Source organism: Apteryx mantelli, chromosome 6, assembly GCF_036417845.1.
Source record: "Apteryx mantelli isolate bAptMan1 chromosome 6, bAptMan1.hap1, whole genome shotgun sequence".
In the NCBI taxonomy this organism is placed as follows: Eukaryota; Metazoa; Chordata; class Aves; order Apterygiformes; family Apterygidae; genus Apteryx; species Apteryx mantelli.
In genome coordinates, this window is record NC_089983.1 from 40355532 (window position 1) to 40383494 (window position 27963).

General features: G+C 51.5%; 1 protein-coding gene across 2 annotated transcripts; it reads right to left on the reverse strand.

The window, feature by feature from the left end:
- Window positions 1-408: 408 nt before the first annotated feature.
- STEAP3 (STEAP3 metalloreductase) lies at window positions 409-24954 on the reverse strand. 2 transcript variants are annotated; one of them, XM_067299343.1, is made up of 5 exons: window positions 24791-24954; window positions 12403-12886; window positions 11387-11911; window positions 9649-9813; window positions 409-3866 (listed from the first exon to the last, which is right to left on the reverse strand). In XM_067299343.1, exons 2-5 carry the CDS (start codon window positions 12883-12885, stop codon window positions 3576-3578), a joined length of 1464 nt encoding a protein of 487 aa, XP_067155444.1. In that variant the 5' UTR covers window position 12886; window positions 24791-24954; the 3' UTR covers window positions 409-3575. The 2 variants fall into 2 exon arrangements, with proteins under 2 accessions (XP_067155444.1, XP_013815189.1); XM_013959735.2 differs by lacking the exon at window positions 24791-24954 and adding an exon at window positions 15437-15466.
- Window positions 24955-27963: the final 3009 nt, after the last annotated feature.

The following is a 27963-nucleotide window of genomic DNA, read 5'->3' on the forward strand; positions in this document are numbered from 1 at the left end:
CCTCTTCCTTGAACTCTGTACCAACTGCACTTTTCGCTTACTGAATTAAGCTTGTCCGTTCCTGTGCTACAGCTGCTTGTGTAATATCACTGGCCTCCTGTAATTACACGTATGTCTGCAGGCACACACGGGTGGGCTGCGCCCTCCCACCTGCGCAGGAGCTCTGTAATAGAGGCTCTGGCAGACGGGGTCACAGCAACGATCGCTTTCACTTATCATCTCGATAACGAGACTCTCTACCAGATGCTGTCTGTAGTGGGTCTTGTTTCTCAGTGGTTAAATTCTGGATAATCACACTCCTCCCTCCTAGTGCCATTACCTACTAAAAAGATGCCTAAAAGTAATGCTGTTGTCTAGGGGGAGCGGAAAAAAAAAAAAAAACAGACCCAAATGAGTATTGATGTAACTTTATAGACCTGTTCAGAATAACTTTGATATAGCTACAGAGGCCAGTGACTAGAACTGATTAAAACTGGCCTTGTTCTTACAGCTTTTCAGTTGTTTTTTACATATCCCAGAGGCACATAGTAGGCAATACAGAAAATAAAAATATAAAGAATTTACATTCCAGCTGTATATTCTGCAATAAAATATATATATATGTGTGTGTGTGTGTGTATATATATATATACACACCATATATATATGGTAACTCCAAATACAAAAACAGTTAATGAGGAAATTTTAAGCTAACCTCACTAAACCCCTATCAATATCAAATAATGCAGTAGGGAAAAAAATTAAAAAGGCAGAGATCATTTAAAAATTCCTCAAACCACTTTTCAGTACTCCAGAATCACAAGAGATTATTCAAACCATTGTCAAAGGTTTTAAAGACCGGACACCTCCAGAGGGCACCATTTGAAATGCTGCTCCAGTTCTGCATTTATAGGAGTTGGCTTCAGTCTTTAAAGAGATGACGGCTAGCTGGACAGCACGTTGGCAGAGGCATTACCAGAAGACCCCAAATCGGCCGTTGTTAGATGCTGCGGAGCTGCATTGGCTGTAGGACTTCTGAACTGGCTCGTCTGCCCGCAGGGCTTGCGTCTGTCTGAAAAGCACCTTGCTGCCTCACCAGCAGAGCCAGCTCCTCAGGTAGGTCTGGGTGCCCGACTCTGTTTCTTCTCATGCGCCTGGTCCCTTTGCCATCAAGGGGAAAGGGTATGTGGGCGTGAAGGTTACGCAAAGCAAAGCTGCAGGCTTTGGTTCTGCTGTGCAAAAAGGTGAGTCGGACCTCGCAGGACCTCACAGTAAAACCACACCTTTCCCCCTCGAAGACAAAGCCTTCAAGACTGCGTAATATTCATTCCCTGCCTCCCACTCTTTTTTTTCTGGCAACAGGCAGTAGTCTTGCCTGACCTAAAGAAGTGAAAAGAAGCTTAGCTGTGGAGGAAAAGGCATTTGAATACTTTATCGTAGCCAGAAAATGTGCAAACTGCTGCTTTGCCTGATGATGAAATGGAACAGAGACTGGAAAGAACAAGCTTGCCGAATCCAATTTTACCTCAAGGGTGAGTTACGCTGCAGTGGGTGGAATGATACCCATGTGAAACTGTCTCACATCCATGCAGAAACTTAACCTACCATTCAACTGCAAATACTACCTTTTAATATACCTGCTTGGTGAGTGTTTTTACCAGTTGCTGGTCTGGGCTTGGTTGTGGTGGTGGTGGTGGAACCTGAATAACCAACTTTCTGAAAGGGACGGCAGGAAAGAATGGTAACTCTTTGCAAAAAAAAAAAATTGTCAGCTGATTGTGAAATCCTAGCATTTCCCTCCTGCTGATTTCCTTTTATTCAGTGAAAAGAAATGGTGTTTGGAGACTTTAGTGTAAGCCTTATGCAAGAACTGAAATCCCTGAGTATTATCATTGGCAGCTTGAGCAATAGTTGAAGAATATTACCCCCTGCAGTCATTTGAGGCTAAACAGGGAATTCTTAAAATCCTCCGTCCATGCAGAAATCATCCAGGTTACAGAGACAATGCTGACTTGTAGAAGGGCTGATGTGCCCCCAAATTGATCCGTTTTCCCCACTTATATTAGCTTGTTTAATAGCAGGTACTTTCTTGCCCACAAAGCATACCTTATTTGATACTGACAGCGGTCATTTTTCAAAGCAATGCTCATAATTGAGTGGTGTCTTTTACTTAACTGTAGGAAAACCAGGCTATTTCAACCATGTCCTTACATCTGACCTTCTGAGGCAGTCTTCTTGTATCATCTTGATCTCCTGCATTTTAAATGAGCTTTCGTGCAGAATGGCTGTCTATTCTCCATTCAGATGATCTGGATCATCCAAAAACTAAAGAACTATTCTGATAAAGAACAAGAACTTGAAGGGGTGGGAAGAGACAGGAAGAAAATGAAATTAGGATAGAATTCTTCATTGCCCTGTACCTCATCCAAGGTGGGTGTAAATTTGGAAGAAGAGCATGCGATACCTGCTATGCAATCTAGTAAGTGACTTTATAAGGTGCAAGGCAATGGAGGACTATGCCCAAAATGTACATTTGCTGTATTTTCTTTGTGGTCAAGACTCATTAATCCCTTTGCAAGATAGTTCAAAAATCTTATCACTGCTACTGAAACCAATGGTTTCAGAGCTGCTGTTTTGTCCACATAAATGGAAATGTTCAGGTGACAATGTTTTCAAAAAGTTTCACCCTGTTATTTGATAGAAGGCCTGCCAGAAGGCCTTGGTTTTCTCCATGCAGTTTCATGAAGCAGCAAGTCTTTCTGATAATTATCTTCACCCTGTTTCCATCAAATACTGCCTGAAACTTTGGTTTAATAAAACAGAACATATGGTAGCAGCAGGTGTCATCCCAGCGACAGCAGTGCGGAGGAGAGGCATGAATGTTAGGGACATCCCTCTTCAAATGCTGTTATACTGCTGGAAAAGGTGATTTGTTTCCACAGCTTATAAATGTGCACCAGACACCTTACAGGAGCACAAGTACCATCTGTACTTGGAAAAACAGGCACTCCTTGGACTTGCTGGATACTTTTGCTAAAATCAGCGGACACTACATAACATGGATATTGTTCTTATTTGGCTGTGCAGTTCATTGAGGAGACCAAAACCAGAGGCAGTTCATGTTCCTAAACCTCACTGCTTTGGTTCATCCAGACACTCAAGAGGCTGGATTTCTTCCCTGGCATAGGGGCCTGAAAATCTGTGTTCTTTCATCTTAGAAAAAAAAACCAAAAACCCCAAGCATTGAAATTTGTGAGAGTGGCTAGGGAAGCAACAGTACAGAGATGCCAACCACTCTCTCAGGTGACTGATCTGACAGTATCCCATTGGTTTTCCATGTATAATAGTGCTGCTAGCTCAGCTTTCATGGTGATATTTAAGGCAATAATTGTCCAAGCAAACCAGCAATATAGTTTAAATACTACTGTCTAACCTAGTTTCATGGTAATCCATTCTCTAAAGTCACCAAATTTTATTATTTACCCACCATACAATTATACCAAAACATACATACGTTTAAGGAAAAAAAAACAAAACCCACCATTAATAGAAATGTTGATAGTGCTTTGAAATCCTCTGTCACAAGAGGGGCTTTGCTACACATTGCTAGAGGTCTCCCCACTCGAGTATTCCCCTGTCGCGCTGGGCAGGACGAACTTCACGTATCTGCCCTTTTCCCAGCCCCTCCTGATTCGCAGAAGTCTTTGCTGGATGCAGGGCAAACTGAAGATCACTCTTGCTAGGATCACAGTACATGGGACGAGCAACGTGAGGGTGTAGGTTGGAGGCAGGTAGAATTTATATTGGTTCTCATCGAAGGCCCTCGACCATCCGTAAGTGAGCGTGTGAAGAGTGCTAATCAGCAAGGCAATAAATCCAAGGGTGGACTAAAAGAAAATGAGAAACAAACCAGTTAGCACTATTTTTCCCTGTAAGTGTATGTAGCACAGAGAAAGCAGTAAGTATTTCTGTTTCTTTGACAGAATAAAATGTGACTTAAAACCTTTCAGGGGTAATGCACCAGACTGCATTTTTCTTCTTCTAATCAGAGGTTAAGTGTGATAGTAGAAACTCAGCAGGAGTTTCCAAGAAGATGCTGCCAGCTCAGCTGAGAGGTGGGCTCCTGCCTCTGCGAAGCTGCCGCCCCCAGCGCCTGCTGAGCCCGTAACTCCAGGGGAGCTCACAAATGCTCCTCTCGAGGTTGCTGCTGCCAGCTCTGTGCTGCTCCATCTCTGGCTTTAAGTTGCTGACCTGTGGGCAGAGCATGCCCTCTCCTTGCGCAGCATCGTGGCTGAGGGCCAGCACTCAGCACCTTCAGAAGTCGGTGCAAGCTGTAGCCTAGCGCAGAGCTCTACCTCGACAGCAAAGACGTTAAGCTGCGGTCACCTCCCTGGTGCTTTCTTGCCTCCATCAGAGGTGGTGGCTCCTGAGCTGGCAAGCTCCCACGGCTCGCAGGCGCTCAGGAGGAGCCGAGGGCTCACTCACAGAGGCGTCCCAAATGCAACCCTCCTCCTCACCCCCCAAGTGGCTATTTGCTGTGTTTCCAAAGACAAAATGCAGGTGCAGCATATCGCTGTGTTGCCCCACTCTGAATGTTTGGGCTAAGGCCGCAGTAGCAATCCAATTTCAAGATGCCTACGCAGGAAAGGTTTTGCCATGCGCTACTGATGACTCTAACTTAGGGAAGGAAGACTTTGAAAGTCCGAATATCTGGCTTGGTGTATCCAGTTAGAGATCAGCAAGAAACACTCTTTTCCTGAAGGTACGTCCAGGGAAGGATGCTCAGCAGGGAAGAAGGGAGCTGCGCAAAAGAGGAGGAAGGACCAATCATTTGCTCTTGAAAAAAAGTCTCAGCTGGAAAACTACTCAATTGAAAATGTTCCTTCCTCTCTTTGTTTGCTAGGAAACCATTTAAAAACCCAGGCAACTTTCTGAAATGTACCATGTGTTAACAGCAGACTAGATCAAGACTTCCCTACCCTTCAGAGCTAGTTATCCAGAGAAGCGGGAGGGGAGGAGATCTCTAGGACATGCTACCAAATTGAGGCACTTTACTTTTACAGCACCTATCATCACACAGTCGTGTGGGTGTCTCTGAGCCCTTACAACCCCCTCGCAGGCCAGGGAACTCTTCTGCCTGTATTACAGCCGATCATTACTCAGGGTTATACCAGGAGTCAGTTGCTGACCTATGAGCCGAACCTCGGCGCTGTGTGCTATCTATCTATCTATCTCCGCACGGCTCCTTTCTTCCAGCCGCAGCCCTCCTCCTTACTCAAATCCACGCCAGAGCCCCAAGCCAAAGCGATAACAAGCAGCCAACCCAAACAGGGCCGAGATTCGTTTCACTTGGAAAAATTAAGAAAGCGTTTGCTGGGATATGCTGCGATCGCAGTTGCAAGACATAATGCTCCTAACAGGAGGAAACGGCTCCCGGCTCGTCCATCATTTATCGACCGCTAGCCTCTCTCCGACAGGCAAACCCCCAAATCCCCGGGTGCAGAGAGGCAGGAAGCGCCGGCTTGTGACTAATCTGGCGGAGCCCGGCCTGCAAGCAGCGGCGGGGAGCAGCGAGGACGCGAGGGCCACGTGCGGCAGTCGCTTTGTGCCCTCGCTTTGCGGGGGGGGGGGGGGGGTCGCGCGGAGCCAGGCCAGGAGGGGCTTTTCGGAACGCGCAGAGGTCGACGCTGGAGTTAATTAATTAGTTTGTTCCTCTGCAGTTTCTTTTTGAACTGCTGCTGGTACGGGGCAGGGGGGGAAAAGCAGGAGTGGAAATTAGTGGGACCCGAACGAAAGGAGACGAAGCACCCAGCCGCCCGCTTGATCCCCCGCCACCCGCCTCTGCGTGGGGGCGGCTGGGCGCGCGAAACCAAAAAGCTAATTGGCAAGAAATTCACAGGTACGTCTGCGGCAGCTCGAAATAGCGCAGGCAGCTCCTCACGCCGCAGCCGCGGGCAAATCCCCTCCGAACGCGGCAGATCCCTTCCCGTCTTGTTACCGCGGCAGGGTTTTTGCACGGCCACACCGTGGGCCACGTGAGGACCCTGCCCCCGGAGGGTGTTAAAGCCCTCTGAAAGGCGGCCGTATGCAGGCGGCATCTCCCTAACGCAGGCTTTCCAAATACTTTCCGTTCCGCAGTGACTCCTCCGCCTCTCCCATCTCCTCGGTGCCTGGGAGGCTCCCCGCGACGCGTCGCAGAAGGTGAGTCTGTCACGCGTGGCTCATTCAGACGTGTCTGCGCGGCGTCCGAAGCAAAACGCCGCTCCCTGACCCGAATGCGTTCCCGACTTCTGCTCCCGTTAGTGCTGGGAACTCATTAGCTCTGCGGAAGCCGGGGCGATCTCCCGTGCTGGCTCTCACCTCCTCGACAGGAGGGCTACAACCGGGCTGGTGACAGATGCTTTACGTCTTGCGGTACGTGAGCTAAGCCAGAAACCAGGCCAACGCAACCTTCAAATTCCAGGAGGACTTTTCGGGGCGGGAAGGGAAAGGCAATCCTACAAATTTTTACTTCTCAACAAATTAGATTTGATTTGTAAATCATTAGGGAACCTTAAAAATGTCTCCTATAACTTCAATTACACATAGATCACTCCTGTTACCCACTGTCTAGATCCTCTGCATTTTCTGTGAAGCCGAACTGGATATATAAGGGAACTGTATATCCAATTTGACTGTATTTGTTAATGAAGTGTGCGTATGTAGAGGAGCTACTATAAAAAAATATTTTTGTTATAAAAACTTAGCAACAATCCAAACATGATTTCTGGCCTGTCAGGCACAGACGGGTATTGTAAGAGAGCGGCAGTATCCCAGGATACCAATATAGGTGCACATACCGCTGGTGGAAAATCTAAGACCAGCCCTGGAGCACTCCAGATAAGGAGAAGACTAAAACGTTTTCTGGATTTGTACCAACCTCTCTAATGCGGCTGTTGGTACAGTGTCTCTCAAGCACACGAGCCAGTTCAACTGAGACGGCAACAAGTCCGTGTGTTTTCTGAGAGACGTTTGGCTGGGACTGCTGTGCTCTACATGCTCGGGAAGCCACCGTGGCTCTGATGCGCAAGTGTCAGACCTCCCAAATGCTTTTTCTTTTTGCTGCACCTGCTGCATTTACAGCTATTATGTAAGAACATTGTGTTGCTATGCATTAATTTAGCAGGGAGAATCACACTGCTCTACGTGAACGTTCACCTCCATGTCTGGGAGTAGTAGCTGTATCTGCCATTAATTTCCTCAGGAAATGCATCACCAACTTATTTAAGAGTAAATCGTTTAAAAGATTCCTCATAAAAAAACAAACTAGAAGCTAACATGCTACAAAATCTGACACCTGCTTTTCCTACAAGGAACTTCCCCAGCAAAGCGCGTTGCCACCGTGCATGCGCTCAGCTGGGGAGCTGGTGTCGGGCTGCCGCGCTTTATCCCACGCTTACAGAAATAGGTGCGAGTGAGTCGGCCTTTCCACGCACGCAGCCAGCCAGCCTCTATGTAGGGCAGCCAAGAGCTATTTTGGAGCCGAGCGCCACGCGGTTGTTTGGTACCAACGCTGACGTACTGTTCGGATGACCTGGGAACGGTTCCCAAAGGGCAGATGCGATAGGCTTGTTGGATGTACTAGTAGGGGCCAGCAGCACTAGCTGCCAGGACAATGTGTATGTGTGTGTATATATATATATATATGTATGTACGTATGTATGCAACAGGCTATGCAGTGGGAATGGTGGGGAGACAGCAGCCATACGGCGTGGTTCAGAGCATTAGGAAGGGGGGAGGTTAGCCACCGTCACGCGTTTGGAAGTGCCAGCAGGCGCTTTAAGTCACCTTTCTGTGCTGGATGTATACAGGTGGGGACTAGGACCCCAGGCACCTTCGCCGCGGGGGATCTGGGCTGGGCTCCTTCGCCAAGGCGAGCACCTTGCGGGAGAGCTCGTGAGCCGAGCGGGGAGCCGCAGGGGAACGCCTCGCTCCAGGCTGCCAGGAAATATTTCCCTTCATCTGAGATTCTTGGTATTAGATGCCTAAGCCAGGACGGCAATTTATCCGACATGCCAGCGGCTGTGGCCCTCCCCTGAGACGCGGTGGCGAGAACTAATATGCTCCCTCTGTCCCATCTGAGGCAGAGATTTAAAGCCCGGTCCCCTTCTCCCTGAAGGATGCTGATCTTTGGGGTCAAGCCTTCCCGGAGAGGCAGTTCTCCTCTCTGTAAATAATTACTCACCAGCCCGCAGCAAGGGAGGAGGAAAGGAGAGGAACTGACTTGCCAGCTTGGTGACGGGGGCACTGGGGGGGGGGGGGGGGGAGCGGGAAGAGCAGGCTGCAAACTCCCGCTCTGACGAATACTGCATTATTTATAGGCAGCCGAGGAGCTTCAGCAGGAGAGACGTGGGTGATGGGTGCGCACCTCTGACTAACCAAACGCCGCCCTCCCCGTTTGCAAGGTGAGGCACGCGCCGGCGTGAGGCACAGGAGAGGCTCCGCGCGGCGGAGGTGCGGGTGACGGCATCCCGCCGGGCTTCGCGCCCCGGCCGGGCGGCACGCGGGCCACCGCGTGGTGACCGCGAGCCTGGCGCGTGCGGAGACGTGGGCAGCACAAATAACGCAGGGATCCAGGGCTGCGCCGCGCAACAGGGGCACCGTGGTTTTTGGGCAGTCTGACATCAAAACGCGCTCGAAAGCGCAGGCACTACTCGAAGTTTTCTTCCTTTGCTGTCCCAGCTGGGTTGCCTTAAGCCTCCCTCCACGTGTGCACCGGAGGGGCCAGCGGGGCCAGCCGGAGATCATGGCCTTGAAGCAGCTTTTAAAACAGCGCAGCGATAGCGTCGCAGCTCCGGATCGAGGGGAGGCCGGTGAATGCCCCACACGGTGGATTCAGGTCACTGCGCGCACTTGGCCCTTAGCAGCTTGGACCTCAGTGCAGGGGGGAGGGAGGCTCCTACACCACTGAAGAGTTTGGAGAAAGAAAGAGTTCTGCATACACTCCTAATTCACTTTTTAAAAGAAGACACGGACCTTTCGTTGCAATGCTGCCCCCGTTCTCTGTGCTTCTTGATTGCTGATTTTCTTCTGGAGCAGGTTAGGCCTTTCCAAACCTGTCTACTCGATATCCGGGTGAACGGGAGCTCTGCCAAATCTGACTCTCACCTTCACCCTCTTCCCAGGTACTTTCTTAACTGCCGTCTTTTCAGAAGCTCGTTCTTGCTGAGATGCAAGCGCACATCTCCGCGCCCCGCGCTCAGCTGCCCCCACGGCGGGTTATTTCCCTTCCTTCCCAAGCTCGGCGCAAACTGCCCACAGCATCTCCAACACGCCACGCGGGACCGACCCGCTCCCGGCTCCAAGGGGGATCTCGTCCCCCGACAGGAACATCCCTGCCCTCTCCAAACGACCCCGAGGCAGAAGTTCTGCCTTTCTCCCTTGCGTGACTTGGGGCGCGTTTTTGGTTGTGAACGGCAGCACCGCTCACGAGCACCCGATCACCACGCGGCTGCCCGCGACTCAAGCCACATCTTCCCCTTCCCCCCGGGACAGCAGCACCCTCGGCGGACTGCGCGAGCCCTGCCAGGGAGCGCAGCGGCCGCGCTGGGCAGCACCGCGGCCGCGCTCTGCCGGAGGGCTGCCGCCACCTGCGAAATCGCTCCCTGGCGTCGCAAACGTCGGCTTTACCTGAACGAAACTGAATTCCCTCCAGTTGAGAGAGTTTGCGATGGATGGGAGTGAAGTGATGGCAAGTAACGACAGCAAGCCCAGGGCAATTATTCCAACGGAGATATAAATCTCCATCCTCCAGACTTCCTCCTCTACCCAGACATCCGTCTTCTTCTCCATCGCCTGGCATGACAACGAAGTTTTGTTAAAACGGAGCACTTAGGAATAGAAGAACCGAATTTTACCTGTGTTTATTCATTTCAGTTTGGGAAGCAGCTTTCCTGGATAAACACCGGTTTCTGCTCTCGGCTCCAGGGCTACCTGCCGCTGCGTTTTGGGAGGTGTGAGAATGCTCTTGTAGCCCACTGCCGTTCGTCCACGTGAGATCAGACTTAAAGCCTGCTGGGAAGAACTGCTGAGTGCTCCCAGCCCGTAACCACAGCAGCAAGCCCCAACGTCGCGTTTGGAACGATAATTGGACCGAGAAGTCAGCTTAAAGCCATGAAAACAAATACAGATGCTTGAATATGCAGTAGTCTCCTAATAACCTTCGTTTTAAGTGCATTTAGGGGGGAAATTGTTCATGCTAATGGAAGGAAAGATGGGTTTTATGCTGCATGGCAAAGAGCGACATTTAGAACCATCCTCTTTGGCCCATTAAATGGGTTTAATTTACTAAACAAAGATGTTGCTAGAAAACAGGAGGTAGAGGGGAAATGAGCACAGGATGCTTGCCTGAGATTAATGTGCGATTGGGGCAACTGTGAAGGACCAGCTCAAGACGGGAGCTGAGAGGCCGGGGACGCTGTCTGATGAACACTGCGAACAGGCACTGCTGCCGAAAGAAGCTGTCCTGCCCGCAGCGGCCCCTGCCCTCCTCTGTGCTGGGACAAGCATCTGTGTGGCCGCACTGGGAAGCTCTTGAAAAATACCCCAGCACAGAAAGCAGACTTCCTTGATCCGGTTCGGCACTCAGCGGCACAGAGCTTGTGCCATCCCAGGAGGGAGTGAGGTAGGGCAGGAACAAGCCAGGGGCAGGAGAAGGGCAGAATCGTATTTTGCCATGGCACTGCCGGGCTACGGTGTTGGCTGAGTTACCTGGAGGTAGTAATCTCACAGTGGATAAACACTGCCAAGAGCCTCAATAAAGCAATAAAGCGCTTTTCCACTTCCTTATTCAATAAAAGTGCCTTGTTCTCCTAGCCTATGATCAGTTCTTCGCCATTATTTTGTTAAAGTCCTGGAGGCACATCACGACAGGGACACACCTACAGAACAAACCCTAAGGGTTATGACTTGGTCACTCCAGCAGGAGTTTGTCACAGACATCAGTGTGAGCAAACAGGGATGTCCCAAAATCTAGGAAGAAACGTTGAGGGGAACTCTGCTCCCACCAGCACTGAGTTTCGACCCTCCTAGCATTTTTCCTGCCTCTGCACTGGTCTCAGACATGCCAGGCACAGCAGGTGTCGAAGGCCAGTCTCTGCTCCTGTGGAGCAACGGCACTGGGGGAATTGATCCTAGGCCTGAGTGCGAAGGCTACATGCTGCTAAGACCGCTGGGGCTCGCTGCTGCTGGGGGCGTGCCTGGTGTGCGGTGTGCCACCGCGGGGCAGAATTTTGGTAACAGCTTATTCCCACCGTCCCACACGTGTTAGAAAGTGAATGCAGTGGCCCAGCTAGCAAACGTGCTGCTCGGCACCTGGCTGCACGTACAAGGTTGCTGCAGGTGCTGAACTGCAGAGTAACAACATTACCTGCTTGACGGCCGTCTCAATTAACTGGTAGCGGTGCGAGCGGCGCATGGGCAGACACAGGCTGTACACGGCGTGCAGAGCCGCACAGAAGAAGCTCAGGAGGCCAATCTGCTTTCTGTGCCGGAGCCACTGGTCAAGCCAATCCGGAAAGCGCCTGTACTTGGTGCCGTAGTACAGCTGCGAGCAGGCTGCCAGGACCCCGGGCAGGTAGACAAGAGACAGCATGATGTAGGCCACGCAAGGCAGGGTGGTGTTGACCACCTCGATGGGGATCTTGTAGAACTTCTTCTGCCCCCTGATGTAAGGGTGGATGACCTGTCTGACCAAGTTGTAAGTAAAGAAAAAAAGGAAGAGCCCCAAAGCCAAAAAGATGGGGATTTTCCAGGCTGGCAAGAGGCGCAGGGGAATGTTTTCAATCTCACAGGCTGATGACATGCAGCCCATGTCCACAGGGGTAAATCCCATGACTTGAGCAATTTCTGCAACGATGCGCTTGGCTTCTTGGTTATTAGAGCAAATCAGAACCTGCAATGAACAGAAAGATACATATAGGGCAAAGAGAGATCGGACTGCCAGGGACGAGTGCTTGAGGAGGGATGCTGTGCTAGAAGCAGCCTAGATTATTCCACCGAGCAGCATGCTACCCGGCAGGCATTCTGATGGGGATTTACTGTGGCTGCCAAAGACCCCTACCCGCCTCAGGTTTTCTTTCACGTGTGCACCACCAGTTTGTTTTATTGGCTGTGTTTAGAGAAATGCATAATTAAATAATACTTTTCACTTACATAGGGGCTCCAAAGACTACAAAGCATGAGCTAAATGAGGGTATTTCATTTCTGAGCAAAGAAATGCAGAAGCTATGCAATGGCTCCTGGATGCCACAGCCAGCACTCAGGCCACCTCTCCCCGAGCCTAAAGCCATTTACTGAGGTTGTCAGCCCCCAGCTGCTGAAATGGTTGGCACCTTTGCAGAGGGACAGCAAGGAGGTTTGGCTCTTACCAGAAGAAAACAGTACCTGCTTATTTCCATCCCTGGCACCTGACTGCAATGTCCACGCAGAAATGACGTTAAACCCCTTGACCACGGTGCAGGCAGGGAACAGGGAGGCCAAGTACTCGGCATTGGATTCTTTGTGGTGGTTGATTTCAGTGTTGTTGCTAACATCCACCAGTATCTTGCCAGCCAGCACGTCAGCCAGGTCACAGAGCGTGGAGTAATGTTCCCTGAAAACTGCCACAAAAATGACATCCGTCTTCTTCACCGCCTCAGCCTGGAAGGTGACTTCTGCTGCAGAAGGGAAGAGGCCGGCTTTGCGCTTTGGGTTGCGGCTCCCGACCACCACCTTGAACCCGGAGCAGACGAGGCGGATGGCCAACGACCGTGCGAAATCCCCGCTCCCCAGCACCCCGACGGTGCGGCCTGCCGTGGGAGCGACGCTGTGGTCCCCCTCCACGCTGCGATGGCCCAGGAGGGGTTTGGCCATGTCTCCTCCTGACATCCTGGCAGGAAAAACAATGGGAAATGCAAGTTTATTCTGAAGCTCTTGCAGAGACCCTGACTACAACCACGGTCACAGGGAAAACCCTACTTATGCCACACAAATAGAAGTGCACTTGGCCTTGGATGAGGAGGGAATCCCCTGGAGCCTGCAAACAGATGTACAACCCCGGGTCCTAATAGCCTAAGACCCATCTGCTAAACCCATCAGGCAGATGTGCAGTAATGTACAACCACCATCGGAGGGGGACAACACCACGCCGAGTTGGAGGTGAAGGGCTTCAGGAACAGGTTTCCCCAGTTAGTCCGTGTGGGATCAAAAACCTATGGCTACACTCATCTGTCCTTGGCTGTTCTTCATACTTGCACCTCACACTGCAAAGACAGAGCGATCCTAACAGCCATTAGGAAAGGTAACTCTCAGAGCCCCCCAGAGCTGCCAGTTATCTTCTGAAAAGCCCAGGGCCATGAGTTCATGGAGATCTCTCAGCCCACACTTGGGAGAACCACAGGGATGGTTTTTATTCACAGGAGCAGAATCAAGGCAGGGAGTTTTAGGTGAAATGAAAGTGTTCTAAAAGTGGTAAACGAAGAGAGGTGCAGCCTTTGCCTGCTCCGATACGTAGGTCTGGCAAGCACTGTTTACTTCAGCTCTTCAATGGGTAATGAGAATTTACCTGTGACATTTAAAAATATATTAAAATGTGATGGGATTTGCTCATGAAAGATCTTGATGAGCTTTACAAACATTAATGAATTTTGCCCTGTAACACTAGCTCTCCATAACAGATCAGGTATTGAGGCCAAGAAGAGGTTTTAAGCAAATCAATAAATTGAACGGTAGCACATCAGCAGACCCCCGAGGTCAAAAGGAACTCAATCAGGGAACTGTCAAGCTATGCATGTGGTTTGCCACCTATCACTCAAATCAGCCTCAGTGTTTAAAGAGTGGAAGATGTCAAACGTGACACCAGATTTTTAAAGGACTCAGGAGGTGGTCCAGGGAACTTACACACCAGAACATCTGGCTTTTGATTCAGGAACACTGGTAGAAATGGTAATAAAGACCAGAATTACCAGACTCATGATACACTGGGGCAAGAGACAACTTGGTGTCTGTAGAGTACAATCTTGCCTTAGAGCTAGTTGAGTTCTTTAAAAGTGAAGATGACCACTCAGGCGAGGTGACCCAATCACTGAGGCAGGCTTGGCTCTTTGTAGGCTTTTGGAAATGTTCTCCACCCAAGGCTTTTATGGAATTGAAACAATAATGGTGCAAAGGGGAAGGGCACTTCTGCATGAATAGTTACCAATGGGAAACAAAGGGTAAGAATAAATAGGTAATATTTGTAATGGGAACAAGATATCACAGGATTTCTCCAAGGGTCTGTGTTGTTCAACATAGTCGTAAGTGATCTGGGAAAGGGAGTGAATACTGAGAAGACTGAGTTTGTGGGTGATAATTGTCCAGGACTGTCTTCGTTGTGAAGAATTTGCAGAAGCGTCTCCTCATTCAAAGTGTCCAAGCACCAAAATTCACTGTTGACATGCAAAGTGAAGCATATGGGCAGAAAAAAACCTCTGGCTATACGTACACTTTAATGGGCTGTAAAATTGTTTAAACCACTCAGAAAAGGGATCTGAGAGTCACAGTTCTCTGAAAACACCAGCTCAGTGCTCAGCAACAGACAGGAGGCAAACAGATCACGAGTTATCAGAGGGAGAATATTTCTTACAAAAAAACAGCCGCTACCAACTCTGATCTTTCAGTGCTGATCCTCAGGGAAAGCCTGCAAAACACCTTCAGAAAACGGACCTGGGAACTATAAATCACTGTTCTCCTTCATACTAAAAGTTACGGGTTGAGTGACAATACTGTTTTTATGGCACAGGTCTATCTTCTTGCCTCACACCTAGCACCTCCCTGTCTCCGAGACAAAAGATATGTGCACATGGAAGAAGTACTCTCAGAAAAGAAAAGGAGGGTTAAAGAAAGGGAGACTGACTTTTCTCCTTTAATAACACTTTCCCTCTGCTCTCCAGATAGCATGCAGACTTCCTCTCATGGTCCACATGAGTAAGAGTCGTGGTAAACTCAGAATAACTCGCATTTCACTCTGAAGGTTTCTGCTTCTCCTCCAGACCTGCAGCAGGGTTTGTGTGCCTAGAAGCTTTTTGGTTTATGGAGACTATGTCGGTTGGTCTAATAAAGGCTATTCCCTATGCACACACATCTGCCTTAGTACATTCCACGTATATCAGCCACCACTACACGTTGTGTAGGAATTATTGGGAAAGGCATACAGAACAACAAAGAAAACGTTATTATGCCACGGTATAAACGCATACATTGAACACCACACTGCAGTTCTGCTCACCCCACTGCAGAAAGGGAGAATAAAACTAGACAAGGGTTATGGGGAAAGAGTGAGAAAGAAGACAAGGGCTGTCCAGCTTGAAGAAGAAACAGTTTGGAGAGGAGGGAGAGGAGTTTGCCTGGGATTTCTCCAAGTGAAGAGCAACCTCCCATGTGGACCTCAGCCGACACCAACCTTGTGCCTGATCTGGGAACGTCGGAGAGCAACGCAGCAGGACCAGTCTCTTCCACCACCACCCGCGCCACACAGCCCCTTCTGTAAACTAAGCCAGCTCCATCAGAAAAAGATGTTAGTGGTTTTTATTTTGCCCCTTCTTATCGGACGCTTTATCAAAAGCTCACTGCTTTGCTTTATAGAAACTTTCTTGCTCCACCCAAATTTATTCCCGGCCAACCTACAACCATTTGTTCTAAGGTCAACACTACTGTTTAGCTTAACTAGCTTTCGTTCCTACACCATCCCCTCCTTTTCAACTACGTGTATGCACAAAATGTTTTTCTGCAATAGAGAGACACATCTCTGGCTCTTAGCCAAGGGGAGAGAAATCAACATTCAGGGTGACCAAGCAGTTGCTACCTGGAGACTCATTTCATAATCAATCTAAAGCACCTCAAAAGCTCTCTCTGTGTTCCCAAAGGGATGGCAAGTTCTGCTGCAAGCAAATTTTCTGTAGCGTGTTTTTTCTATCCTGTAACTGCCACTTAAAATGTACAGAGATGTTTGCAACGTTTGGAGATAGATGGCTTTGCTGTCTCCAGTTATTTTGATTAAAAAGAAAAGGACGACAGAATTAAACAGCTTTTGAAGTCACCGGAATAGTTAAAAAGTAAAAATCCTCAAAATGTTTTCTAAATGTAGGTGTGGGTTCCAGGGCTGTTATTTTAGTTGTACTTAGGCTGGAAGGATTTGGGGGAAGGGCCTGGTCCTGGTGCACAGCACTTGGGTCAGCGGCAGCTTGATCCCTACCGCAGTTCTCTAGGGTTGCAGCAGGTCGCACTCACCTCGCTGTCCAAGCATTAAAACTGGAGGAGTAAAACTGAACTCATATATACGAGCCTTTATTACACTTAACATGGCAATACTGCTTTTTCTACACACATGAACAATGCATTACCTGCTTAAAACTCTCCCTTCCAAAGCTAATTCTTCACAGCAAGGTCAGCCCCATCAAAAGGCAGAGTAGAGCATCTTGACCAGGTTATTTGGAGTCATCTGGGGCAGAGGAGGCCAAGAAAGCAATGAATACGGCAGAGGACAGACACGTTTTTAAGCTGCTGCAGCTTTGTAGCTCATTTATTGATCTCCCCTATCAAAGAAATTGTACCCTTGCTGAGTTATAGCATGTGAAATTCAAGGAGATCAGGGTCTAACCAAGGAAACTACAAGACGATTTAAAACACAGGCCAGTGGAAGTAAGCTAGCTTCAATCCCAACTGGGAAGCGGTTCCATAATTAAAATATCTAAAACAATGTAAAGCTTCCCTTCAGCTAGACTATTAAGGACACCTTTACATCACTGCATGGGGATGCCACGTCCAGATCGAGTGTGTTTGTTACTGCGTGCAGTTCACCTACTGCATTTCAATTACTGCTATTATTTGCAGTACAATAGCAGCGATGGGTCATGAGTGCTATGGGGAGCTCCCTTCTGCCAGGCACCGCACCAAAACGCGAGAGAAAGCCGCTCCTGCCCCAAAGAATGGGATCAGGCAGACAAAAGCTGGATGGAACGAAGCAGTCCAATCTCTGTTACCCAGGCAGAGGGAAGGCTGGGCGCTCACGGAAGAAAAACACGGATAATTCTACCTCTTTTGCACCGGAGGCTTGGCAGAGGCTGTTAGCTTGGGCTCCGTGCCAGGCAAACACGGTTATTCTGCCTCTGCGCTCCAGCTGAGCTGCCTTGCTGAGGTTTTGCAGCTAGCCAGCCTTTCTGTGCTGCGTGAGCCAGTTCAGGTGTCTCCGTGGTCAATCTGCAACCCAGATAACCCCCCCGGCTAGGGGGAAGCCGGCTGAATCGCTCTCCGCTTTTGGCAGGCACGGGGACTGAGACACCAACGATGATGGGACTCCAGCCCCTTTACCTGGGCAGAGCCAGATACCCTTGACCACATCTTTAACAACAAGACCGTCTTCTCAGGACCCTGTCACTTATCCTGGGGATGGTTCCCGTAACTGCAGCTCTCACATTCTGGCAGCGTTTGAGCTGTAAACCCTGATCGGGGATGCACCTATGGCGGCAAGAAACAGGATTCACTTCAGTTTGGACAAAAAAAAGTCAAGACCTGTTTCACTGCCTTGATATGAGGCTTTATCACATAGAAGACAACTTAGTTTTACGATAACCCTCTCTAACAAAAAAAGACAGTGTCTTATACGTATCACGTGCCACAGAAAACAGCAGCAGCCTCATAAGGCGCTCCAAGCCATGGTACTTAGAGCGCAATGAAAGTGGTTCCCGTCTGCACGAAAGCCCACCTTTGCGCTCAGCCTCACATAGCGAGCGGGAGCCAGCAGTACCTTGGCTAGAACAACTGCTTTTGCTTCTTCCACTGCTTTGTGGCAGGAGCTGAGACCGGGTTTTGTTTGCACCAACCACAACTGAGTCTCGAGCAGCTGTGGGTTAAATCCGGCGCAAGCCGTTACACAGCCCGGTCAGTGCTTCAGTTTCTGCTTTGGGGCTCTTTGAGATAAAACTCAGGATTATTATCTACTTCCCCTAATGGGCAGCTGGGCTGAAAAACCAACAGCAACGGGAGGAATCAAACGATGGAGGAGAGCCCTTGGACAAGTCACTGCAGAGGAATTTCCCGCTTTCCGCACCGAGATGATCCCCGTCAGCTCCGCGGGGCCGGGACGCCACGGCTGGCGCCCGCCTCCACGCAGCAGGGTCCCGCACACCCCGCGGATGGGGTGATCTCTGCCCCAGGGCGATTTGCAGTTTGCCCGGACGGACCTTTGCACCTCCCGCGCTGACTGCGAAGCCAAAGCCCCATGATTTCTGTTTGCAGAACCTTGCTTTTTGTGCCGTGCCCTCTGGCACTGGCGAGGGAGCTCAACACGTCCCCGCTCGAAAAAAGCGTTCAGCACCCGACGTGTCCATCCGGATTCTGCTGTTCTCACTCTGGGGTAGAAATACTCCCTTTTCGGCTACGGGCATTTTGTTCCCAGTGAAAATAAAGAATTTAAGTCTCTCCCAAACCCAGAGGAGTCCCTCCGAAGAGCACAGCCAGCACCATGTACCTGCTGAGACCGGAACAGATTTAGATTAAAAAAAAAAAAAGGGGGGGGGCTTATCCAAAGCTGGTTTAACCCCAGCTCCACTACATATTTCAGGAATCCTTTCAGTCCTGCCCAGACTGACTGGAAATCACACTTATGATCTGCGGGCAGCTCTCGGAAAGGGGAACAAGCCGGGGAAAACCAGGCTTGCAAGCTCCTGCTCTCCTTCTCCTTCCAAAGCGGACCGAGATAACTCCCCAACAGCGCAAACCAGGAACTGGCAAAGAGAATAAATCAACTGACTGTGTTCCTTCAGCCAGAAAAGCGATGTTGAAAACCTACCGGGAGGCCAGCCAGGCAGGCAGAGGGAGGAAATGCCAAAAGGAAGGTTACCCAAGCCGCTTTCCCTTGGCCCCTTTCACATACGTGTCTCATGCGGTCTCTAATCACATGATCCCAACCCATTTTCCACACCGGGAAAGGCAGCGCTGGCCAGGGCACAGGGAGGCTTTATATGAACAAAACCCAATTTTTTCCTCAGGGCTCTTTTTTCCTGAGCGTCTGACTCCTCCGTCTCTCTACCCAGCTCATGTTTTTCCTGGAGGACGAGCAGAACCGAATTTTCCTAAGCACCGACCGCTCCTCAACGTGACACTTGTGTTTATACGCCCCAGCACCTTGTTTGCTTTTGCACAACCGCATGTCGCTGTAGACTCACGGTCACCTTGTGATCCCCATAACCCCCGCCTCGTTTCCGGCAAAACCTCTGCCTTGGCCGTCTGTCCCCCACCCGGCGTCCGTGCAGCCCTACGAGACGGGACACACGTGCGCCTGATTTTTTAGACCATCTCTCCAATGTGTCACAATCGTTAAGTCTTATTCTCACCTCTAAAATGCTTCCAGCTCGGTTTCACCTACAAATTTAGTCGGTGCCTGCCTCTTCCATCATCTGTTACTGCAAACACGGACCGAGCAGGCACTGACCCTCCCCTCTCAGGGCTCCCTCCAGTTTAAACATTGATAACTGTTGAGGATGCTGTTTTCTGAAGCTAGCGGTGAAACCAAAGGCATGTCCCTGACCACAGGACGTTCTCCACCAGGACCAAAATTCAAGAACGTGTTTTGAAACAGGGGGAGAGCGGAGGAGAGAAGGTTACCAGAATTTTCCACAGCCTGTTTTTCCCACACTTTCGCAGACGTTTTGGCCACAGTTTTCCTACAGAAATACCTCAGCCCGTAGGCACCTGGCATGGATAATTTCCCCTCCCAAGGTTAAACAGACAGCGTTAATGTTGGGTGGAAAAATCACCCACCTACAATACGGGCCGTGACTTAACTGAACCAGAAAACAAACTTTTGGCCTATGGGTTTTCATCAAAACTGCGTACTTTTAAGCGCGACTGCCAACAGGTTCTGCCACAGCTCTCCTCCAACTCTGCTCTCCCCGTTCTCCAAAGGCCAGGTGCACCCTGGCAGTGTGACCAGGCATGGGAAAGGCGAAAGCCTCCCTTGCTAGCAATGCTTCCCAGCCTCTCCAGCAAGGGAAACCTTTGAAGAGCTTCACCTGCTGTTGTGTGAAAACAGCATCACCAGCTGCGGGATTCGCTGACGGCGCTTCTTGTGTTGATACAAGAACGAAAGGCTTGGAAAGGGTCTGCCTGGTCATCAAACGTTGTAACGTGGGAACTGCAAAGTCCGGGAAGCAAATGCCTGGTGTTTTCATCACAAAACCGCGGAGAGTGCAGACCGAAACAAGGCAGGATTTTGGTGCGGCGGCATTTATGTGGAAAAACAACACATGTAACTTCATCTGCCTGATGCAATTCGGGATAACAAGGTTATTTTCCCAGCTTATCATCTCACAGTTCTTATGAGATGCAGAGGGATAGCTTAAAACAACTTTAGGTGCTGTAACCAAAGTGCTACACAGCCTTCAGTTTCTGTCGCGGTCTTAATTCGCTTGCTGCTCTCACCACCTTAATTACCATCTAATAGTGACTCACCCATTTTTGAGCCCCCCTCACCCCAAAATGCAGGAAGAGCAGGTGAACAGCCAAAAGTTGGGCTACTAAAACCTTTTCGGGTGGATCTAATAATACCCCGCAGCTAGACACGATCCCAGGGGGCACTTTCCTTCCCGAAACAAGCAGGAGAAAATCTCTTCTGCTTTTCTACAGGCAGACGATGTTGGGCTTCGGGTGACCTGCAGTCCGCGGTTCAATTAGGAGCTTGAGGGACTTCAGAGACAGTGAAACCAGACTTGAACAGTCACTGCAGGGCTCTGATGGACACCAGCTGCTGGAAAGGCTGCTTCTTTCCAGGAAAGACGCAGAAGAATTGCACTGCGCGCACACGGCGATATTTGGATTGGCCATTCCCGCGCCTGCAGCGTTTGCTAGCAGGCTCTCCAAGATCAGCAAGCCCTTGCATTTCGGGTTTTGCCTCTCATGGGGGCTCCAGAGTTTGCGCAGGACCACACGGGGCGAGAATATGGCCCAAGAGGCCAGCTGGGGCTGAGGGAAGGCAAAACCTACCGCTGGCCTGGGTCCTTGATGACTCTTGCTTTCTTCTGCAAACTCAGGCAAGGTGGCGACCAGATGGCCCTGTGCTGGTGTTGCGTGAAAGGGACTTTGCGAAACTGACCCAGGGAAAGTCCTCAAACAGGGGGGCTCTGGCAGGCAAACGTAAATTATAAAGATAAGGAAGGGCCTTCCGTCCCTCCCTTTCACGCGACAGCTGGCATCCCAGGCAAAGGAGGGCAGAGAAGAGTAGTTTTCGGACAGCCCTGTTCTACTTCTAGGCTGAAGCAAGCCCTAAGGCGAGATGTGAGCTTGTCCTTCTCCCCAAAATACCTTGAAGGAGACAGGCTGAGATGCACAGTCTCCTCTGCAATTTCTGAGCTCCTTTTTCCTTCTGGGGGTGGGAGAGATGGGTGGGAGAGAGATGCCCTCAGCTCACTTCCAGGAGATGCGTGGACCCTGCACGGACCCAACCCTTGGTAGGTGGCTGGAGAGCAGAGCCAGCTCGCGTCACTTGGGAAGTGCAGCTTCTCCTGCCTTGCTCTCGCTGGCCAACCTAGGGAGGCAGATTCGCTTCCCCCGAGCTCTGGGGCCGACTGTGATTCCTCTCCTGTGCTCAGGGAGGATGCAGTGGGCACAGGAGCAGCGTTTCTGCCCGACTGCGAAAATGCCACCACGGGTTGGGAAGTCTTGACGCTCCTGGTGGCTCCTGGTCCCTTCTGGGTCAGCTGTCCAAGCGGACGGCTGTCCAGGAGAGCGGCTCAGCGTGAGCTGCATCTCCAGCCCGCCTGCAGTGCAAAACACCGCCTCTTTCGCTCAGCGACATTCAGCTGCCGACCCTCGTGCTGCGAGATGTCTGCGGGCGTGCAGCTCTGACCACCTGTTTTACATTTCTCTCTGTTTTTCTTCACTCCTTGTTAAGCGTGTGATGAGATAACAGGAAAGGAGGAAGAAGGGGGAGCATTACTGACCGAGGAGGAACAGAAAGGAAACCAAGGGAAGATGCAGGCGGTTTCACCAGTAAAGAACCACAGACAGACGATGACTACGGTGATCACGTTGCCGTGCGAGTATAGCCTTTGCTTTGTCTGAACAGACTGTGTCTTCTTCTGGCCAGGTTCAAGGTATGCCATGGACGCACCCGCTCCGCTGCACTGCTGCGATGGGCAGGAGAGGTGTCCCCTCTGCTGTGGGAGCTTGACGGTCCTCGCTGGAGTGAGCTGGAGCTTCCTGGGATCTCCTGTTGGGGCAGAGAGCCCTGAGCCCGGCTGTGCTCTGGTACCGGCTTGCACATGGCGCACCCCCCTCTCCCTTCGTTACAGAAAGGTCGGAAACGGCCTCCGTAAGCTACGTTTGCTCTTGCAGCCGGCTGCTGGCAGGCTCCGTTAATTGATGCTTTATGGCTTTCAGGTCCTGCCCATCTGGGATGCCTTTTTGATGGTCTTTAATGCGTTTCTGATGTCGGGTCTGCTGGACCGCTGCCCACCTCGCCCACCTATGGCAACAACGACCTCACGGTGAAAAGTAAATTTATTCTGAGTAACTAAAGAGATGCAGGCTGGTATGTATTAGTGCTTGCACACCATCAGTAGCTGACACCAGCGCACTTTTGTGGTGGACACATTATCTGTAGACCCTAATTCTTGAAATCTAGGGCCTGTGGGTAACTCTTAGGAGAGCAGTCATATGAACAAAGATGAAATGCATATTTAAATGTTACCATGATCAAGGCTTCAGCCAGACTTACTGAAAATCTGAGAACCTGAAAAAAGGAGGGGAAGAATGTATTGTCCATCTTAACTCCTCAAAGCCTAGACAAAATTTTCAAAACTGTTCAAGTGACTTAGGCTCCAAAGTATCTCAGGGCTTTCAAAAATGGGATGTAGGCTCCCAAGTCACTGGCATGTTTTCAGAATGTTTTATCCTGTCAATTAAGCTACGCTTCAATTAAACTTAGATGAAGATGGGAAGCTTAATCCACTATAGGGCTGCAGGGAACACCACCCTACGACGAAACAGTAACTTAAAGTTTGAAAATCAATTAGCATTTGCCTCCTTTATGAGGTTGACACAAAAGCATGCTAATCAGCGATGCTAAACTTACAGATAACAAATTGGGCCTTTTTAATTCTTGGAACGTCACATATCATTACCACAGCTGCCAGCGTCTTTCGCACTTCTCCCGAGAGGAGGCCGGGTTGGCCTACTTGTTCCAGAATAGGAAAAAATGTGTTTCCCTTGCATCTAAAGCTGCGTCTATTTATGGGTGGAAATGTTACAAGGTCACAGTCAAAGCTCCTAACATTAAAAAGCAAAATAAACCAAAAACAAAATAAAGAAACAAAGCAAACAGAAAAAAAATCTGCTTTCAAATGGCATATTTTCCTGGGGTTTGTTGTGTTTTTTTTCTAAACAAAGACTTGTTGAGTCATCAACGTTTTCTCCTTTACAATTATGGAGGAAATCAAATACGTGCAATGAATACTGGAGCTGCTATTACCGCACATTTGTTTTACAGCAAATGCTATTTTAAAAGAGGAGAAAACTTAAGCTTGGATGTGGTATTTAAATCTCATTAGCCGTCCATCTCCTCCGCCCGCAGGAATATTGATACTGTAAGCTATGGCCTTCCTCTCCCGCTGCCTCCGAATTTTAATTCACCTCCACGCCTGGTTTCCAAATATGTCCCCGTTCCGGGAAGCCGCTTCTTGCGGCACCTCGAACTGCTCCTACCCGAAGTGGCCTGCACCCGCCGGCCGCGGGGCAGCAGCCCCCCACGTCCCGCGTGGCTGCCCCGCTGCAGCCGCCCTCCTGCAGCTCCCGCACGGGTCTCGCGCTTCGTCTCTCAGCCGGGCAAATGCCGAAGTCCCCCCGCCCCGTGGCAGCACTCAGCACTTTTTTTCCCTTTTTCAGATCCTCTTCGGAGGTAAAATAACCGCTACAACCTCGCTCTGCTCACCACTGGTGGACCGTGTGGCCCTGGCCAAGATTTTATATATATCTATATCTATATCTATCTATATCTATCTGTGCCTGATTTCCCCCTTGCTTAAAGAAGTCAGTAATCTCTCCAAAGCATTTGGAAAGCGGCGAACGGAGAAGTGAAATCTAAGAGCAAACTACTCTCAGAGGGAAACGACCCATTTAAAACTTGCCCATCTGGCTAGATTTGCTCACCCCGCGCTTCAGAGGAGCAACACCTCGGACAGCCAAGCCCCGTCCGCCGTTTTCCGCCTGCTATTGACGGCGCCATGTGCGCGCTCAGCCCTCCGGAGAGGCACGGAGTTTCCCATATTTCATTTCACATAGCAACAGGAAAGCATTTCGGCCCGAAAGCGGCGAGTACAGCCTTGCAAACTTGCCAGCGAGGGAGAGGGGGGGAAAAGACTCGCAGGTGGACGCTGCTTTGGAAGCAGCCTCTTCCTCATTATTAATAGCGCGTTTAGTTCGGGGGGGAGGGCGAAAAAATCGCCCGCTTCTGAAATTTCTGGTGGTCCTAGATACAAACCGAGCATTTGCACAGCAGAGGCCGAAACCCCCGGGGACGGGGCTGCCCGGGCGGCGGGCGCCAGCGGTCTCCCAGAGCGGAGCCGCTCCCCGCCGCCGAACCCCCGGCCGGGCCGCGCCGGGCCGCGCCAAGCCGCGGGTTCGAGTCCCGGTGCGGGAAGGGGCAGCCGCGCCGGGCCGCGCCAAGGGCCGGGGGCTGCGGGGAGCCGCGGGTTCGAGTCCCGGCGCCGGAGGGTCGGCCCCGCCGCGCCGCCCCCGCCTCCCCCCGCCGGCGGCTACTCACCTCTGCGCGGGGCCGGGCGCGGGCGGCAGCGCGGAGCCTCCGGCCGTTGTACGCGCGGCGCCGTGATGTCAGCCCGCGGCTCCTCCCTCCTGCCCATGTGCCCGGCGCGGCCCGGCAGGGGGGCGGGGGCGGCCCGGAGCGCCCGTGCCGGGTCCGGTGCCGGGTCCGGGGCGGGCGCAGCGCCGGGGGGCGGCGGGGCAGCCCCCGAGCCGCGGTGAGGGGCTGCGTGCCGGGGCCGGCGGGCGGTGCGCGGTGCGCGGGCGGGCGCGGCTCGGTGCGCCGCTATCAGCGGCCGCGCACCCGCTGCTGCGGCGGCGCCGCGGGGCCGATAGCGGCTTCCTCACCCGCCGCCGCCGCCGCCGCCGCGGGCCGCCGGGAGCGGGGCTGCGCTGCGGGGCAGAAGCCGCCGGAGAGGGGGCGACCCCGCTGCGGTTCCCGTCCCGGGCCCCGGGGCGCTCGGCCGCCCCCGCGCCGCGGAGCTGCCCGCGCGCCTGCCCTCGAGGTGCGGGTGCCGTCGCCGCAGACCAGCCCGGGATGCGCCCACCTCCTCCGCAAGCAGGGCGGCTTTCCTAATCTCCTGAGCTGTGCCGCAAACTAGGCAGCTTCTTCTGGTGCCCTCGGCGCCGGGCGGGGGTTGGAAGGGGCTGCTTGCCACCCCCTGTATCAGCCTCGCGCGCGCCGCCACGCTGCTGCCGTTCCTGCCTCTTCCTTGCCGTTCTCCCCATCCTCACGTTTCAGGGTGAAACAAATCCCAATTCTTTCACTTTTTTTCCCAGGCCGGCTCTGTTTTTCAACCTTCCTGGCATTGCTGTTGCTTTCCTCTGCGCCTTCCCTACATCTCTGCTCTATTTCGCCCTGTGTTGCCCCAAACCAGAGCTCGTTCTGCGTCTGAGGCCTTATCAGCTTGCGGGGAGCGGGAGAGGTATCTCCCGGCTCTTAACGTACGCCGCGGCCGCCAGCAAAGCCCAGGAGGAGATTTGCCTTTTTGCAGCTGGGTGACGCTGTCGGCTCCCACCCGTTCGTGGCGCTGATCCTTTTTGCCTAGCCTGCCCTTTCCGTTGATGGTCTTCTAAGCCTTTCCTCAAACACTTTGCAGATGTCTTTACTGAGTCACGGAGGGGTTTTGAACCTTTTCCTCCGAGGTGCCCGGGAGGGTTTGATACGATCTGCACCTGCTAGCTTTTTGAAAAACTCATTTTGTGCTACTCCAGCCCTGCTGATCTGGGAGAGCTGGTGGTACCAGCTTCGTGGCCTGCAAGCAGAACACAGGGGCTGAGAGCCCCTCGGGGGGTTGCCCTTCTGTACCTGCAGGCACAGGGCATTTCATCAGGTCCCGGTGAAGCCCGTGCATGATCGAATGCATCTGAGAAACCCAGACACTCTGCCCTGTTCCTCCCTGTTTTGATTGGCCTGTGTTTTCTCCTGCATGTCCTGATGTTATTAGATATATGGCACAATCAGCCTTTTGTGGAGACGGAAGGGAAGAAATCATTGAATTCTCCTGCACTTTCCGTATCTTGTTACCTGCACTCCCGCATTACGCAAAGGACAAAGTTTTCTTTTTTTTTCTGCATTTTAATTTATTTATAGAACCTTTAGTCATTGCCTTTTTCCTCCTTGGTCATTGAGATTCGTTTTGTGCTATTCCTCTTTGATTTTTCAAGTCTGTAAATTCCCTGCTGCAGCCATTTGGGTCTCCCTCCATGCGTCCTCTCTTTCCCTTGCATGGGGACATCTGCCATTATGAATTTAATATAATGTCTTTCAGTAATGTCCAGCCCCCCTAGGTTCCTTTACTCCTAGACTGTTTTCCCAAGACCTTATCTGCAACTGCTCTGAAGTGCTGAAATCTGCTTTTTTTTGAAATTTCACTTCCTTTCCATAGGAAAATTTTTTTTTTGAACATTTTCCTCAAAATATCCTCCGCTTTTCTACCTTTCTGTCAGGAAGAAATGCATCAAAATTAACACTCATAACTTTCTCCATCTTCTAACACCTGTAGTTGGCTCTGTACAGGCCATGAGTTTGTCGAATATTTTGAGTCCTGCAGTATCATTTTTCCTGCAGACATCCAGGGAGGCAGCCAAAGTCTCCCAAAGTCCATTTCCTTCAGTGGTTTTATTGGTTGCTGAAGAAAACCTGTTTTGAGCGATCTTTCTGCCTCGGTGACATTAGGGGGGCTGGCAAGGTGGCATCATTTCTGCCCTTTTTATCTTCACCCAGAGATACTCAACTTACCTGGCTCATACTGAACCTACGAGCCAGCGTTCCTGTGTGTTTAGCCATTTTTCCCCTTTCTCCTTGCTCGTTCCCAGCAAGCTCCATCGTGCCACGTCAATGGTCGCCCTTCAGCAAGGTTTTGCGATGCCACGTTAGTTCCTAGTTTTGTTACGTGCAGTGACGTCCGCGTTGTTCCTGACGTGTTTATGGACAGCTCGGATGTTAAGCGTATGGTTGCCCTGTTCCTCCTCTTGCCTCTCCTGCGACCCTGGGGTGATACTTTCCTCCCCATCTCACTCTTCCGCTGTTTGGTCCCGCCGGTGAGGCTCTTTGTCCCGTTCGCTCCCGAATTAACGCCCTGCCCGCCGTGTGAGCCGCGGCCGGCGAGGGCTTTTCGCTCTGTCAGATGGACCCGTCCTGTCCCAGCAGTCTTCTTTCATGGGCCATCGCTCCACGCTTGAAGGCACCGACCCTCTCCCGCCAACGCCATCTGTGCGGCCGCGCCGGCGCTCGCCTGTGCCTGCCCGCCCCGTCCCCGCGGCCGCGAGGGCCGGTGCCGGTGCCACCTGCGCCCCCGCCCCCCTGCCCTCCCTCTCGGGGCCGGGCAGTCACTTCGGATCTGCTCAGGGCCGCGGCTGGCAGCCTCCGCCGTGCCCATGTGCGGGCACAGCATGGGGGGGGCGGACAGGAGACCGCATGAACCTTGGCAGCTCCTGCCTCCTCTCTTGGATTTTGGCTCCGGGTGGGTAACGTGCTATGGAGGCCAGATTGGACGCTCCGCTCTTTCCCGGACGGGGGTCTCCAGCCTCCATCTCCTGTGTCCTCCTTGTGGGGCAAGGCGAGCTTGCCGGTCCGGCAGGGCTCCTGCTCCTCCCTTGCTGTGGAGGACGGGCGTCTCCTGCCCCGCGAGCCAGACCGAATTGCTCCCCACCCTCGGCAGCGCTGAGCCGAGG